General features: G+C 52.9%; 1 protein-coding gene across 1 annotated transcript; it reads left to right on the forward strand.

The window, feature by feature from the left end:
* Positions 1-5,174: 5,174 nt before the first annotated feature.
* Positions 5,175-12,136, forward strand: Zmynd19 (zinc finger MYND-type containing 19). Its single transcript, XM_047524730.1, has 6 exons — positions 5,175-5,438; positions 6,614-6,673; positions 7,422-7,528; positions 8,129-8,269; positions 10,994-11,174; positions 11,521-12,136. Exons 1-6 carry the CDS (start codon positions 5,388-5,390, stop codon positions 11,662-11,664), a joined length of 684 nt encoding a protein of 227 aa, XP_047380686.1. The 5' UTR covers positions 5,175-5,387; the 3' UTR covers positions 11,665-12,136.
* The last annotated feature ends 2,607 nt before the right edge of the window (positions 12,137-14,743 follow it).

Here is a 14,743-nt window from a genome sequence, read left to right on the forward strand (position 1 = left end):
GTGCTCCTGCCCCCACGCCCTGCCACCCGCGGGTGTGCCACTGCTGGCCTCTCTGCTGGAAGGGCAGCTCTCCTCTGGCACTTCCTCTTCCTTCCAGTGACTTCTGCTGCACTAAGGAAGCAGCCTCTCCTCAGAGGACTCCCCAGCCCTCCCGCTGCACTGCCTTTCCGAGCCTCGACATCAGGTTCTCCTGACTATTACCAAAGGAATCAGACCCGCACTCCTGCCGAGCTCCTCCTCCTCTCCCGCTCGGACACTTCTCCCATCCTTTCCTTCATAACTGTTCTTCTCTCAGGAATCATCACCACCAGTGAACAAAAATACATGCTATCCCTCTTCCACCACACAACAGTCTCTCACTTTCTTTCTTTTTTTTTTTTTTTGTGCCAAGGATTGAACCCAGAGGCACTTAACCACTGAACCACATCCCCAGCCCTTGTTATTTTTTTATTTTGAGACAGGGTCTCACTAGATTGCTTAGGGCCTCACTCAATGCTGAGGCTGGCTTTGAACTCACAATCCTGATCCCCCTGCCTCAGGCTCGACAGCCACTGGGATTCCAGGTGTGGCCGCCCACCCTGCACACCTAACATTCTCCCTTGACTTCCTTCCTCTTTCCAGCTTCATCCCACTTCTCTCCTCTTCCACAACATGCCTCCCATTCCTTCTTGAACTAACTAGACTTGTTCTCCCACTGAAACGACTTATCAAGGTAACCAGCCAGTGGTCCGGGTTGCTAAAATCCACTGATTCACTCCACATGACACTGTGCAGGCCGGTCTGCAGAGGCTGACACAGCTGACCCCTCCTGCTGCTGGACACCCTGCCTTCCCCAGCTTCTAGCTCAGCACCCTTCTTGGTGTCCCTCCCACCTGACATCTTAGTTCTCCTATCTGGTCCTTTTCTTTCCAGTCGCTTTCTGCCTTGATACAGGCATGTCAAGGAATCAGTCCTTCTCTTTTACTTGTCCACATTTTCACCCACAGTGATGTCACCCGGTTTTACACTTTTGCCATGGTTTGAATGTCTGTGTCCTTCCAAAATCCATAGTGCAACTTAATCCCAAGGCAACAGTACTCAGTACTCAGAGGTGAGGCCTGTAGGAGACGATGAGGCCACAAGGGCTCTGCCTTCACGGAAGGAATGGAAACCTCTGTAAAAGGGCTCGAAGGTGTTTGTGAAGGTGAGCATGCAGCAAGAAGGTGCCACCTTTGGAGAAAACAGGCTCTCACCCAACACTGAATCTGCAGTAACTTGATCTTGGACTTCCGGCCTCCAGAACTGTAAGAAATACATTTTTATTTTTTAATTGTTTTTTGCAGTGTTGGGCAATGGAGCCCAGAATCTCACATATGCTAGGGAAACACTCTACCACTAAATTATATACCCAGCTAAATAAGTTTCTATTATTTATGAATTACCCAGTCTAAAGTATTTTATTATGCCAACCCAAATGGACTAACAGCTTTACATGCAATAAGTACACTAATGAATATCAAATTTATTGTTTATTTGGTACCAGGGATTGAACCCGGGAGTACATAATCACTGAGGCACATCCCCAGCTCTTTTTTATATTTTATTTAGAGACAGGGTCTCACTGAGTTGCTTAGGGCCTCGTTAAATTGCTGAGGCTGGTTTTGAACTTGAGATTCTACTGCCTCAGTCTCTGGAGCTGCTGGGATCATAGTGTGTGCCACTGCACCTGGCTTGAATGCCAAATTCATACTCCCACTTGGACATCTCTCTCCCTTAGTCTATATTCATAGATTCAATTGTTGTGTAACCTTAGCATGTACCACAACTAAGAAATAGTTTTATTTTGCTAAGCCCACTGAGAACTCAGGGTTGTTAATACAGCACAACCAGGACACCCAACGTGCAGACCACTACTACCACTCACGTCCAACACCTTCACCTCCCACACTGGGCTTCTGTCCACTGCCTAGAGAACCTTCCTGCTTCCACTCGTGCCTCCTACAAGCTGGAGTTCCCAGCTGTGAGATCACCAGTCTGCTTTCAAACACGCCAGGTATGCTGCCAGTCTTGGCCTGGCTGTCCTCTCTGCCACATGTTCTGTGTGCCTGCAGGGCTCATTCCCTGCTGGCACTGTCTGCTCACACACCAGCTGCTCAGTGAGGGGGACTCTGCCCCTCATCAGGTTCCCAGCTCCTAGTGCTGACCTGCTTGTCCTCCCATGCTGACAACCCATGGTGTGTATTTCTTGGCTTCCTCACTGAGAAGAGTTTTGTTTTGTTTGCTGATGTGTAACAGTTTCAATGGGTGGTCCAGGTGAAGGCCTAGCTGGGGTGGGTGCCAGAAGACTTGAGTGGTAGGCAGGATGTCTTGAAAATGTCCTGTCCTCCTGCCTGCACCCTAACATGCTATGTTGCATGGCTAAAGGAACTTTGCAGATGTACCTGGGTTAGTAATTAGTGATCTTAAAATAAGGAAATTATCATGGATTCTTTGGGTGGACCCAATCTAAATCACAGGAGTTCTTGAGAGAATTTTCTTCAGCTGAACGTGGGAATATGAGGTAGAAAGGGTAGTCAGAGGGAGTCAAAGTGTAAGGAGGAGGAGGACTTGATTTTTTTTTTTTTTTTTTTTTTTGGTGGTGCCGGGGATTGAACCCATGGCCTTGTGCTTGCAAGATATGCACTCTACCAACTGAGCTATCTCCCCAGGTCTTAATGGGTTTTGATAGTATCACAAGCTGGAAAATGCAGGCAGCCTCCAGAAACTGAGGACCCCTCGCTGACAGCCAGCACGTCACAACCACATGGAACTAAGTTTTACCAACAACTTGAATGAGCCTATCAAGGACTTTCCCCCCACACCCCCTGGTTGACACCTTGACTTCAGCACTGAAGCCTGGATCAGAGAAGCCACCCAACCCACCTACACTTCTAACCCAGAGCCACCTGATAACACATTTACATTTTTTTAAATAGTTGGAGATGGACAAAAATGCCTTTATTTTTATGCGGTGCAAAGGATTGAACACAGTGCCTCACCCGTGCTAGGAAAGCACTCTCTGCCACTTAGCTACAGTCCCAGGGCACATTTGCATTCTTTTATGCCACCATATTTGTGGTATTTTGTAATGAATAGAAGACAAGTTCACTGTTTTTTTAGTTAAAAAATTTTTAGTTGTAGATGAACACAATACCTTTATTTTATTTATTTTTATGTCGTGCTGAGGCTCAAACCCAGTGCCTCACACGTGCTAGGCAAGCACTCTACCACTAAGGTACAGTCCCAGACCCTGGTTTTTGTTTAAAAAAAATATTTTTTTAAAAGGGTCTTGGGGCTGGGGACATAGCTCAGTTGGTGGAGTGCTTGCCTCCCATGCACAAGGCTCTAGGCTCTAGGTTCAATCCCCAGTACCACCAAAAAAAAAAAAAAAAAAAAAAAAAAAGAAAGGATCTTGTTCAGTTGCTCAGTTTGGTCTTGAACTTGTGATCCTCCTGCCTCAGTGTCCCAAGTGACTGAGTTTGCAGTTTTCTAGATAGGAAGAGAATGCAGCAAGCACACACAACTCCCAGGAAGTTCTGCTATGTCAGGAAGTAGGAAAGGATGGCAGTGGCTGTGGGTGGACATGAGGTCAAGGGTTTTGAGTGCATGTGGTGTGGTGCTGAGGATTGAATCAGGGCTTTGTGCATGCTAAGCAAGTGATCTACAACTGAGCTACACCCTCATCCCTTCTTATTTTGAGACAGAGTCTCAGTTATCCAGACTGAACTTAAACCTGACATCCTCCTGCCTCATTGCTTCCAGCAAGTGTTTCTTTTTCAAGTGTTCCTGACAGGAGACAGCGCTGTGACTTGCCCCTCACAGGACTCAGAGCACCTGGCACAACTCATCTGCTCTTTACCACCTGCAGGTCTCCAAGGCTGCGAGTCATGCAATGACCTTCCCAGCCTACAGCAGGGTAGGGGTTTGGCTTCCCTGCCCCGGGGAAGGAACCCTGAGGATGACCCCTACCCAACTTGTTACAGAAACTATACCAATAGCACCTGCTTCCCTGCCTCATGACCCCACCCCAACTAGTGTTTCCTGCTGCCCCCTCTCAACAAGCTACCTGAACTTGAACCCATTTCAAGTTAACTTCTGAGGGAAACCTGCACCAAGTGTGTCTACTGTCCATGGGAGCACCCACGGGGCCCCACCCTGGACAGCAAACCTTTTCCTATGAAGCTCTTTCTCTTCATTTTACACCTTCACAACTCTGAGAGGTTGGTGGAGTAGCTAGGCCTAGCCTGATCCCAGATGCCTGTCTGCCAGCACTTTCTGTCCTCCAGGTGTCTGGGAGAATTGGCAAGTTCCAGGAGCCCAGAGATAGGGCTTCTTGGTCTCACTCACTAAAGCCTTTTACAGGCATTATCTTGGTGATTACCCCCAAAACAGAACCTGACTGGGCCTCAAGTGCTTGGGGGTCACCTTGAAGCAGGGTGCAGCCCGTCCCTAGGCAAAGAGCAAAGAGCCTTGCTCCCAAGGTCCAGGCTACGGGGTCTACATAGTTCAGGGTCAGACATAAGGCCATCTGGCCACCGTTGCCTCCAGTGTTGCCAGTGAGTCTCAGCCTTCCCAGGAGACCAAACGGGGCCTCACAGACCTAGGACGCACTAGGACTGGCCCTGCTGTCATCCGGGGCTGTTTCTGGAGACCTGGAGGCACAGCCCCGAGGTGAGGAGGTACAGCCCGGGACGCCAGCGTCGCGGAAGCGCAGGCTGTGATGGGAGCTCCGTTGCAGCCCCGCCGGCCGAAGGGCGAGTTGAGCTAGGTGGGCGGGCCGGGCGCAGGCAGCCGATTGAGGCTGCCCTCGGGGCCTGAAAGGGCCCAAGCAGGTTGTGGGGTCCGCGAGCCAGCAGGAGGCAGCCGAGCCGCGGTCAGGGCCAAGGCCCCGCGGACAGGCCCCCGCCACCACCGCGCGCACAAAGCTTCCCGCGAAACTGACGTCGCGCCGGCCCGCCGCGCAGGCGCCGCCCCCGGCCCGCCCCTCCCCCGCGCTCGCCCCGCGCTCGCCCCGCTTCCAGCACGCCGGCGCACCCGCCCTCCTCCCATTGGCCGCCGTGCGTCGGCGCGCGCCGGCCGGTGCAGGGCGCGCTCTGCTATTGGCCAGATGGCGGCGGCGGGGGTGTGTCCCGGTAGCACCCCGCCCCTTCGCTCCGCTCGCGGGGGTGCGCGCGGCGGCGGCGGCGGCGGCGGCGGCGCGTGGCAGGTCCGGCGGGCGCGAGGCGGCGGCGGCGGCCCGAGCGCGGCCCAGCCTCGTCCGCCCTGGGCCCGCCCGGTCCGACTCCGGCCCTCCCGGAGCGCCGCGGCCTCGCCCCGGCCCGGCGCCTCCCGAGGGAGCGGCGTTGCCGGCCGAGAGCGCAGGCCCGGCCATGACCGACTTCAAATTGGGCATCGTGCGGCTCGGCCGGGTGGCCGGGAAGGTGAGCGGCTGGAGCCGCGGCTGGGCCTGCGCGGGCCGGGCGACGGGCAGGCGGGGCTCGTGGGCTCGTGGGCCCGGCTCCCGCCCGGTGCCGTTTTCCTCGCGGCCAGCGGACGCGCCCCTCCGACTTGCCGACGCACGGGGCCGGGCCGGCGGGGTGCGGAGGCGGCCGGCCGCGCTCACCCCGAGCGCTCTCGGGTGTCCGCGGCCGGGCCTAGTGCCGGGCTGCACCTGCGGCCGCCGGGTTTGAACACAGCGCCCTTTCCGCGCCGCCCCCGGCCATCTCACCGGCGCGTCTGAGGCGGGCTGCGAGGTGCCTGCAGACCCGCCGAGCTTCGGGGCTCTTTTCAGCACTCCCGGGGACTGGCCGAGTTCGCCGAGCCCAGGGCTCCTCGCGCAGGGACCAGGAGCCGGGGCTTCTCTCTGCCGTTCTCCAGTGCCTGGCCCCACCCTCCGCGTCTGAGGCCGCGGCTCCCGAGGCACCTGTGGGCTTCGGAGGTGTTTGGGAGCCAGGGAGCTTACCCTGTTCCCCTGACCAGTGGCTGCAGCTCCTGGTGGGACAGGGGCGGAGGCAGGGTGAAGTCAGACGCGGGAAACTGGTTTAGAGCCTAGAAGAGACCCTGAGACGCTGCCCCTTCTGCAGCAGCTCAGCAGGGCTGTTGGGGATGTGACTCTGACTGGGGAAGGTGGGACCATACATGAACATCAGCCCTTAAGGCTTTTATTTGGAACATTTCAGACAGGTAGCTGGGAAGGTAGCTGTAAGCACGTGTACCTACTTCCTAGCTTAATGAATACACATTAAGATCTCATGAATATTATGCCTCAGCACTGGCCCTCTCTCTGCTCCACTGTAACCAGCTTTGAGTGGGTTTATTGGTTGGCGCATTACAGCCTAGTGCCACTTGCTGGAGTTGCTGTTGTGTGGATGGGTATGCTTCCTCCGTGCAGACTAATGTGGCAATGACTTGGCTCTGTTGGTTTGCTTGCTCTTTGGTGTAGGCCAGTGTATGCCAAATGAAGTGCAACAAGGCCTCCACTTGCTGATCTATTTTAGCCTGAAGAGTCACATAGTTACTTTCTATTTCACAATAAAATTAAGTTGGCTCCTGCCTGTTACTAGTTACTTTTCCTTGTGAGTATTGCAAATGTAACTTGTATGTGGTTAATTTCTAGACCAAATACACACTGATAGATGAACAAGACATCCCGTTGGTGGAGAGCTACTCCTTTGAGGTAAGGATGACTGAACTTCCTTCCCTGTGCTATGTGAGCAGGGGACCTCACAAGTGGATAGCCATTGCTGGCCTTGGCCCTGGGGGGCCACAGTGTCACTGCCCAGTGGAGCCTGCCACAGCCTTACTCAGCCCCACTGCTCTTCCCCACCTTCACTCACCCTGGTTGCTGGCTCTTGAGAACACACCACCTCTCCTTTTGTGACAGGATGTCTTAACTCAGATCAGCATGTAGCAGTCTTCACCTCTGCACCGCGTGATGGGAAGTGGTCCTGCCCCTTGCCAGTGTTCTCAGTGAGGAATGTCCATTCCTGCTGCTGACCTGGCACAGAAGCCCTCCACAGTCAGTGGCCCCACTCCACCCTTTCATACACCTCATACTTCATAGCCACTGCTTGTTCAGGGATTTCTCTTCCTTGCTGGCTTGTGGGCTTTTTTTTTTTTTAAAGAATGGGAGAATGTATTTCTCTGTGTCTGCAGTAGGGTTTCTTGCCCAAATGGAGGATGGAGTGTTTGAAATTTTTGTTTTTTGGTGATTGGGCATTGGTACTTGTGTCTAAATGAGTCTGCAGACCCCCAGGGTCCCAAGAACAGACTGGCAGGGTGTCCTTCTGGTTGTTTGTTTTGCTCGATTCTCTCTCCCTGCCAGCACTGGAGTTGAATCTAGGGACCCTTTACCACCAAACTACATCAAGTGTTGCCCAGAGTTTGAGGCTTGTTTAACAAACCTTTTCCCTGTTCTTTCTTAGGCCCGAATGGAAGTAGATGCAGATGGAAATGGTGCTAAGATATTTGCATATGCCTTTGACAAAAACCGAGGAAGGGGATCAGGCAGGCTCCTTCATGAGCTGCTGTGGTGGGTATTTTCCAAAGGCCTTCCATATCCCACCTTGGGTCCTGCGTAAGCTCTGAGGTGCAAGTATGCCTGAGGCAGTAGAACTGGGTGGAATTGGACTGGCCCCACTTTCCCTGAGTCTGGGTCTGAAGAGTTGTTTCTTTTACCACTAACCCAATGGAATGTTGGATTCGCATATTGTGGTACTTCAAAAACCAAGCTGGTGTTCTGCTGGGGTTGGGCCTCTTCTGGAGGAAGGGATTCTGCTCTCTTTGCTGGGCTCTCACTATGCCTGTTGGTGGGGTTTATTTAGTCTACCTCCCTAGGAAGTGGGCCATCAATGTTTTTTGTGCACTGTGGGACTCTGAAATGTTGGGACTACCCAGATGGAGAGCTGTTCTCAAGGCTGGCTGTTTAGATGCTTTTGGGGTTTCGTCCTTGGTTCTTTTGAATCCTGGGGCAGAACTGTGAACATGGATTCCTCTTGGCATCCTCTCCTGGGTGTGATGAGGAGCCAGTTCATACTACATAGTTGAGACACTTTTCTGACTGAATTTGCATGCTTAACCAGAGAAATCTGTGAGGGTCAGAGATGGCACTCTAGAAGATGTGTTTTCCCAGGGAGAGGCACAGGGGCGGCGTGGCTCCTGGTTTCCAGGTAGTGCACCTCAATGCTGTGACTGTGGACAACCGCCTGGACAACCTGCAGCTGGTGCCTCGGGGCTGGCGGCCCAAAGCCGAAGAGACCTCCAGCAAACAGAGGTGGGTTTTTCCTATTGGTGCTTCCTCCAGACTCTCAGAACCAAGAGGGTCATGTTCCCACTCTGTGTGCTTTGGGATCAGAATTATTTTTTCCCCAAAGCGTGGGGTTCCCCTTTTTCATGGGAGTGGGAAGAATTTCTGGGATTGTCTTTCTGAGTTGATCTTGTGATAATTGGACCTAGGAATCCATTAGCCGATGTGATTGAGTAGGGATAGCTAGCATTGGGTCACACCCTGAGGCCTCTTGTGCATGTACATGGTCTCTTTGTCATGTGCTTTTGCTAAATAGTTTTCCATGAGTAGAGGTTTGAAGGAAGCAGGATGGTGTGGTTTGGGGACTTGACTTCTCAGTGTCCAGCTCCTTGCAGTCCTAAAAACAGTGCTCTGCACAAGCTTCCACGTGGGAGGGCAGTTCTTACTGCCTCAAGACCAGCCAGCCCATCTCTAAGCCTTGTAGAGCCTAAGTCTAAGCAGTGGGGGAGAAGTGGCAGGGACACCCTGCAGGCTGCTGTTGGTGATGTTAGGGGACAGTCTCTAGGCCCTTGAGGGTAACTTCCAAACTGTTGCTCTGGCCCCATGGTGTCCTGCAGACTGTACCTAACCCCCTGCCCCCACCTTTTTTTTTTTTTTTTGGTACCAGGGATTGCACTCAGGGGCACTTGACCACTGAGCCACATCCCCAACCCTGTTTTGTATTTTATTTAGACAGGGTTTCCCTGAGTTGCTTATTAGCACCTTGCTTTTGCTGAGGCTGGCTTTGAACTCACCATCCTCCTGCCTCAGCCTCCCAAGCCGCTGGGATTACAGGTGTGAGCCACCACACCAGGCCCTCATTCCTTCTTGCATGAACTCTGACAGTTGAAGGCAGAGCCTGGGAGTGTCTGCTTTCCATGTGGCTCTTGGTTTTATTCTGATTCAGGGTTTTGACACTTCAGTTCTCTCTCACTGCTCTTGGGTGAAAGTGAACCTTTTATAAATATTGAGTAAAGGGTTTTTATCTTTTGGGAATTATGTTGGACTGGACTTTGGGTTGCAAGTAAAAGAAACTGAACTCAATTTGGCTGAAGCAAAAATAGGGCACTTGTTGGCCCCTGACAGCAATGTGGAGAACCAGGGTTGGTGCCACATCTTCAGTTCTGCTGTCCCCCAGGGCTGTTTCCACGTGGGGGAACCAGGCCCATTCATCACTGTAGGGAAGTCCCAGGGTGCTTTTCTCTCCTGGAGCTGGGACAGGGGATAGTTTCTCAAAAGGAAACCAGGGTTGCGTCATCAACAGAAGGGTAGGGGGTGCGTGGTGTGACTTTTCTCCTTGGTTGTCCCACTTCCCTAGTTCAGATGTGGTGTGCCTCTTCCCCAGCTTCATGTAGCTCCCTTTGGGGCAGATACTGGATGAACCCTCCCTGTATCCACGCAAGTCCCTGTACACCCATATCATGAGCAGTGGGTCCATTCTGCTGTGGCACCAATCACCTCAGATAGGTCCCTATGTGTTGGTGTGGCCATCTTGTGGCTAAATGTTACTTACAGTCCTCCAAACATCTTTTATGGTTACTAGATACAGTAATTACAATTAAGAACCTCTAGGAAAGAGGACAGCTACAACCCAGAGCAGTGGACAGAGGTTCCTGGTCAACTGGCCTAGCAGCCCTTCCCCACCTATTCTGTGTCCACTTGGGGAGATCCCTTTGAGCTTGTGCCCTACACCTGCAGGCACCTCCTCCTGGTGGAGGTGTCCTGGGCAACTAGGACCTAGCGGGTGTCATTCTTGGCTTACAGGTGTGGGTTTTAGAACCCAGCAGTGTAGAGCACTTGTACTGGGTGGGGCCCCAGACCAGAAGCAGCAGTCAGAGCCGTCTTAGTGGGCCTCAAGTCCCAGCTGGTCCAGTTGCATATCCTGGTTCTTGGCTTATGCCTCCACATCAGCTGGTTCTTGGTCTTAGGTTCACCCTACTTTGTCAGACTGGGAACAGGGCACTAACTTTTCCCAGGCTTGGACTTTGTACTTTGCTTTCCTGGTCAGTAGGGTGCTACAAGTTCAGCTCAACAACCAGAGGGGCCTCTTGGCAAACCTGATCCCCTCCTTCCTGCTTCCCAAGGGCTGCTCGTGAGCCTCGCCTGAAGGGCTCACAGAAGGGCTTAGGAAGCAGCCAACATCCTTCCGTGTGTTGACCTTCCCTTTCTGAACAGGTTCCTCGTGGCCTGGCCTCTGTTAAGTGGGCTGGTCAGAGGAGTGGGTTCAGTGGCTCCTGAGGTGTGGCTGTATCCCTTGAAGCTCAGCACAGGGCTGGAGTGCTCTACACTCAACTCTTGTTTGGGGGCCTTATACTGTATTAGGTGCCTGCTGGATCTCAGTTCTTAGAATTCTTGGTAGCCTGACTCATTCAAGTGGGTAGAAGGACATGGGGCAGCCCAAAACATTGAAAGGGAAGTGGGCTGAAAGGTCAGGAGAGGTGCCTCCAAGGGTCATGGGCAGGGTAAGAATTGTCCGTGTTCTGTGCCTGCTGTGTGCCCATTAGCCCAGATGTTGGTGAGAGTGACAGATAAGGCAGATCTTATATGTTGTTAGTGGGAGAACATGCTAAACATTTAATGTCACATAGTGGTAAGCACACAGCAGAGATGGGCAAACAAATCAAATAGCCGAAACAAAAACTGTGGTATCCTGAAGTTGCACCATCTTCCCTATGTGCTGACAAGTATATTGAGGCCTCTACTTGCTTTTAGGGAGCAAAGCTTGTACTGGCTTGCAATCCAGCAGCTTCCCACGGACCCCATAGAAGAACAGTTCCCTGTCCTGAATGTGACCCGGTACTACAATGCCAATGGGGATGTGGTGGAAGAAGAGGAGAACTCCTGTACCTACTATGAGTGTCATTACCCCCCCTGCACAGTGATTGAGAAGCAGGTACAGTGTGTGGCAATGAGACCTTGGTCCTGGCCTCCTCCCCTACAGTTGGCCTGTGGCATGGACCCAGCAGACCCTAGGTGCTTCCCTAGCTGTCCACAGGGTGGTTCTCCCTTTACTCTTGTGCCTGCCTAAGCGGGTCCCAGGCCTTCCAGCTCTGGTGCATGTTTTTTCTGTTAGTTGACTTGTGGTACTGGGGGTGGAACCCAGGGCATTGCACGTGCTAGGCAGGTGCTCTGTGGTGGAGCTATATACCAGTCTGGCAAATGGGATTTTACCAGGTCTTTTCAGGTTCTGCCCCACACTGCTTCCCAGAGTGATGGTGAAGCAACGTGTTCTGTTTCAGCTCCGGGAGTTCAACATCTGTGGGCGCTGCCAGGTGGCCCGGTACTGTGGCTCCCAGTGTCAGCAGAAGGACTGGCCTGCCCACAAGAAGCACTGTCGGGAGAGGAAACGTCCCTTCCAGCACGAGCTTGAGCCAGAGCGATGACGGGCAGCAGAGCTGCCACTGATGCAGGCCTGTGGCTTTGGGCTCTTCCGTGGCACAGCAGAGACAGACAGGCGCTTGAACCTGGAGGTGCCGAAGAATCCAGTGGCAAGCCCAGAAAGCCACCATGAGACTCCCCATGGCACACGCTGTTGGTGGGGAAAGTGCTCCTCCAGTGTTAGATGTCCAGCAGAGACAACGGGGAGGCGCCCCAGGACCTTTCTCATTATTTATATGTTAATATGTTTGTAAACTCATGTACAGTTTTTTTTGGGGGGAGGCAGGGAGAGGGTTAGAAACTACAAATAGGATCATTTGCTGTAAGCCTCAAATGGCAAATGGTCAGCCACAAGTCTAGAAACTCAATAGTGGAGCTTCTCTCCTGGGCAGTGGGGGCCCCACCATGGGTGGCCTGCACAGAGTTGTGTCCGAAAGGACAGAGTAAAGGGTGGAATCATCTGCCGTCTCAGCCATTCTCTGCTCCTCACCCCTTGCTGTTGAGGGTCAGGCTTATTTTTGTGGAATCAGCCAAGTGATGTGGAATGAAAGGACCAGCTTGTGCTCTTCGTTGGTATCTGTGGAGCAGAGCATACCACACTTCCTCTGGAGTCTGGCTGGGAGTGGAGCGAGACTCAGTGTTCCACTGGTCAGCAGGTGCAGTGGGGGTGGTCCAGGAGGCCGGCCACTGTTTCAGTGACTGTGGGGTGCACTAGACCTGCATTGACCCTAGACTGTACCTCGCTTGAAGTGGGATGTTCTATCCAGAAGGATACACAGGGCCTGCCCAATGGCTGCAGGGTAGCCAGGGTGGAGTGAGTGACACTTCTCCATCAGCTATGCAGGACGTGGCCCCCAGGACGGCCATCCTTCTCCCTTTGGGGGCTGTAGATGTCTGAGGGCTGGCCAGCATCTTGTCCATGTAGAGCCACCTGTGTGGCTGGGATTTTGCCTGTCTTCACGTCTGGTCAGCTGTCTTGCCCCCAGGTCCTTCCCATCTGACTGGCCTGTGTTGGTCTGTAGGCCTTGCTACACTGTCTCTTGTAACATTTCTGCCATGTTCTCATGCCTGTCCTGGCAGAGCATGGCCCTTTGGTGGCCTTTTGCCTGTGAGCAGAGCTCCTGTGGCTGCTATTGATTAATTAATTAATTAATTAATTTATGATTTTTAAAATTCTGTGCTGAGGAGCAAACCCAGTACCTCACATGTGCTAAGCAAGTGCTCTACTACTGAGCCACAATCTTGTGGCTGCTTTTTATTGTACCTGGTGGCCTCGTGGAGGAGGGAGGACTGGAAAGGGTGATTGAGCTGGGTGTGGTAGCGCACACCTCCAGTGACTTGGGAGGATGAGGCAGGAGGATCTCAAGTTCAAGGCCAGCCTCAGCAATTTATCGAGGCCCTAAACTTGTTGAGACCCTGTCTCAAAATAAAAAATAAAAAAACAAAGGGTTGGGAATGTGGTTCAGTGGCTAAGTCCCCAGTACCTGGGGGAGGGGGGGAATGGGTGATATTGCATAATTCCTGAAGGGTTTCATGGACTCAGGACTTCATACATCCACATGGGGCCTGCACAACAAAATCCCCACCCCACATTTGCCCTGCCTTTGCTTGGTAGTAGGGATTCCTGCTCAGACCCCAAGTGGAATCGGGGGGGCTCAGAAAGCTATTGGGGAGGGGAGACTTGTTCTGAGAGAGTGGACAGCAGCTGACTGGAGTCCTTGAATGTCCCGGGGCTGGAGTAACCTTGCTTCCAGTGTGTGGACAGGACTGTTTGGGTGGAGGGGTCCTATGTGGCCTGGCATGTAGTGACTTGTGTTCTTCAGGCAAGGGGCCTTACATGCCCCCAGGCAGTCTGCTTTCAAACAAAGGCTCAGATAAGACGGATGGTGAAGGTGGTCAGCTTGTGTCCTTAGGAGTGTGGCCATGTTGGAACTTGAACCTGTTTGTGCTCTGACCAGCCAAGCTCCCTTGCTCTGAAGTTAGCTTTACATCACAAAATCAAGAGAAGCACCTGGGTTCTCAAAACCATACTAAGGGTTGTGCTGGTGAAGAGGTTGGTATAGGTTTGGGGCTTGCCTGCTCATGCCCACTGGCACTGGTACTGCTATGTAAGTGAGATGGGCCCATAGTTGCTCTCACTCCTTTCTGCTTCCCTAGTCTCCACTTGTGATCCTGACCTCGTGGTCCTTGTAACTGTGCACCTGAGCGATTCCAGGAGAAATGTTCAGGTGGTTCTGGTATGGGGCTTATTCCTATCCTCTCAGAGGTATTTTGGGCTGCTTGGCCTCAGCATTCTTTGTGGGAGATAGAGCTGAGGGTTTGTGGTTAGTTCAGCATGTTCTGGTGCTTCTGCCTTAACTGCTATCTGTGCACTGATCCTCAGAGTTGGACTTCTAGCCACAGGCTACAGCTATGCTCCAACTGCGTGGCTGGATGCTCAGGTATTGTGCAAATTTCTGTCTCAGTGTGTCTGCCTGGAGCTTTCATAACAAACTACTGCAAACCAAGTGACCTGCAGTAACAGATGAGTGTCTCAGGAGTCAGGAACCCAGAAGTCTAAGTAGCTGCTGGTGCCACACTCCTTCAAGGGTGCATGCCTCTCCCAGCCCCAGTGGCCTCCTGGCTTGGCTTTGTAGATGCCTGGTTCCAGTGGCAATCTTCAAATGACACCCTCCACACACCCCTGGGGTGTCCCACCCTGGCCTTCCTCTGCCATGTGTGTCCACATTTCCTTTTTCATAGACACCTACAGTAACTGCATCAGGGCCTCATATTAACTCGACCTCTGTAAAGATCCTGTTTCTAAGGGCACATCCTGAGGTCCTCACGTCTCTGGGCAGGATGCAGTACAAGCCAATGTCCCAGACTTGCCTTCCTGAACCGGTAGAGCACAGGGATTTTCGTGAGCAGCTTCAGCAGCTACTCAGTCGCCCAGTAAGAATTATATTACGCCCCTTGCCAAACTGGCGCCTCCCTCATCCCAGCGCAGGCTCCCGGCCCCGCCGCGCCGAGGCGCTGCTCTGCTCAGCCCTGCTCTGCTCAGCCGGGCGGACGCGCGTGCCGTACCCGGCTCTCGCTGCGGGC

This window comes from Sciurus carolinensis, chromosome 14 (genome assembly GCF_902686445.1).
Source record: "Sciurus carolinensis chromosome 14, mSciCar1.2, whole genome shotgun sequence".
NCBI lineage: Eukaryota > Metazoa > Chordata > Mammalia > Rodentia > Sciuridae > Sciurus > Sciurus carolinensis.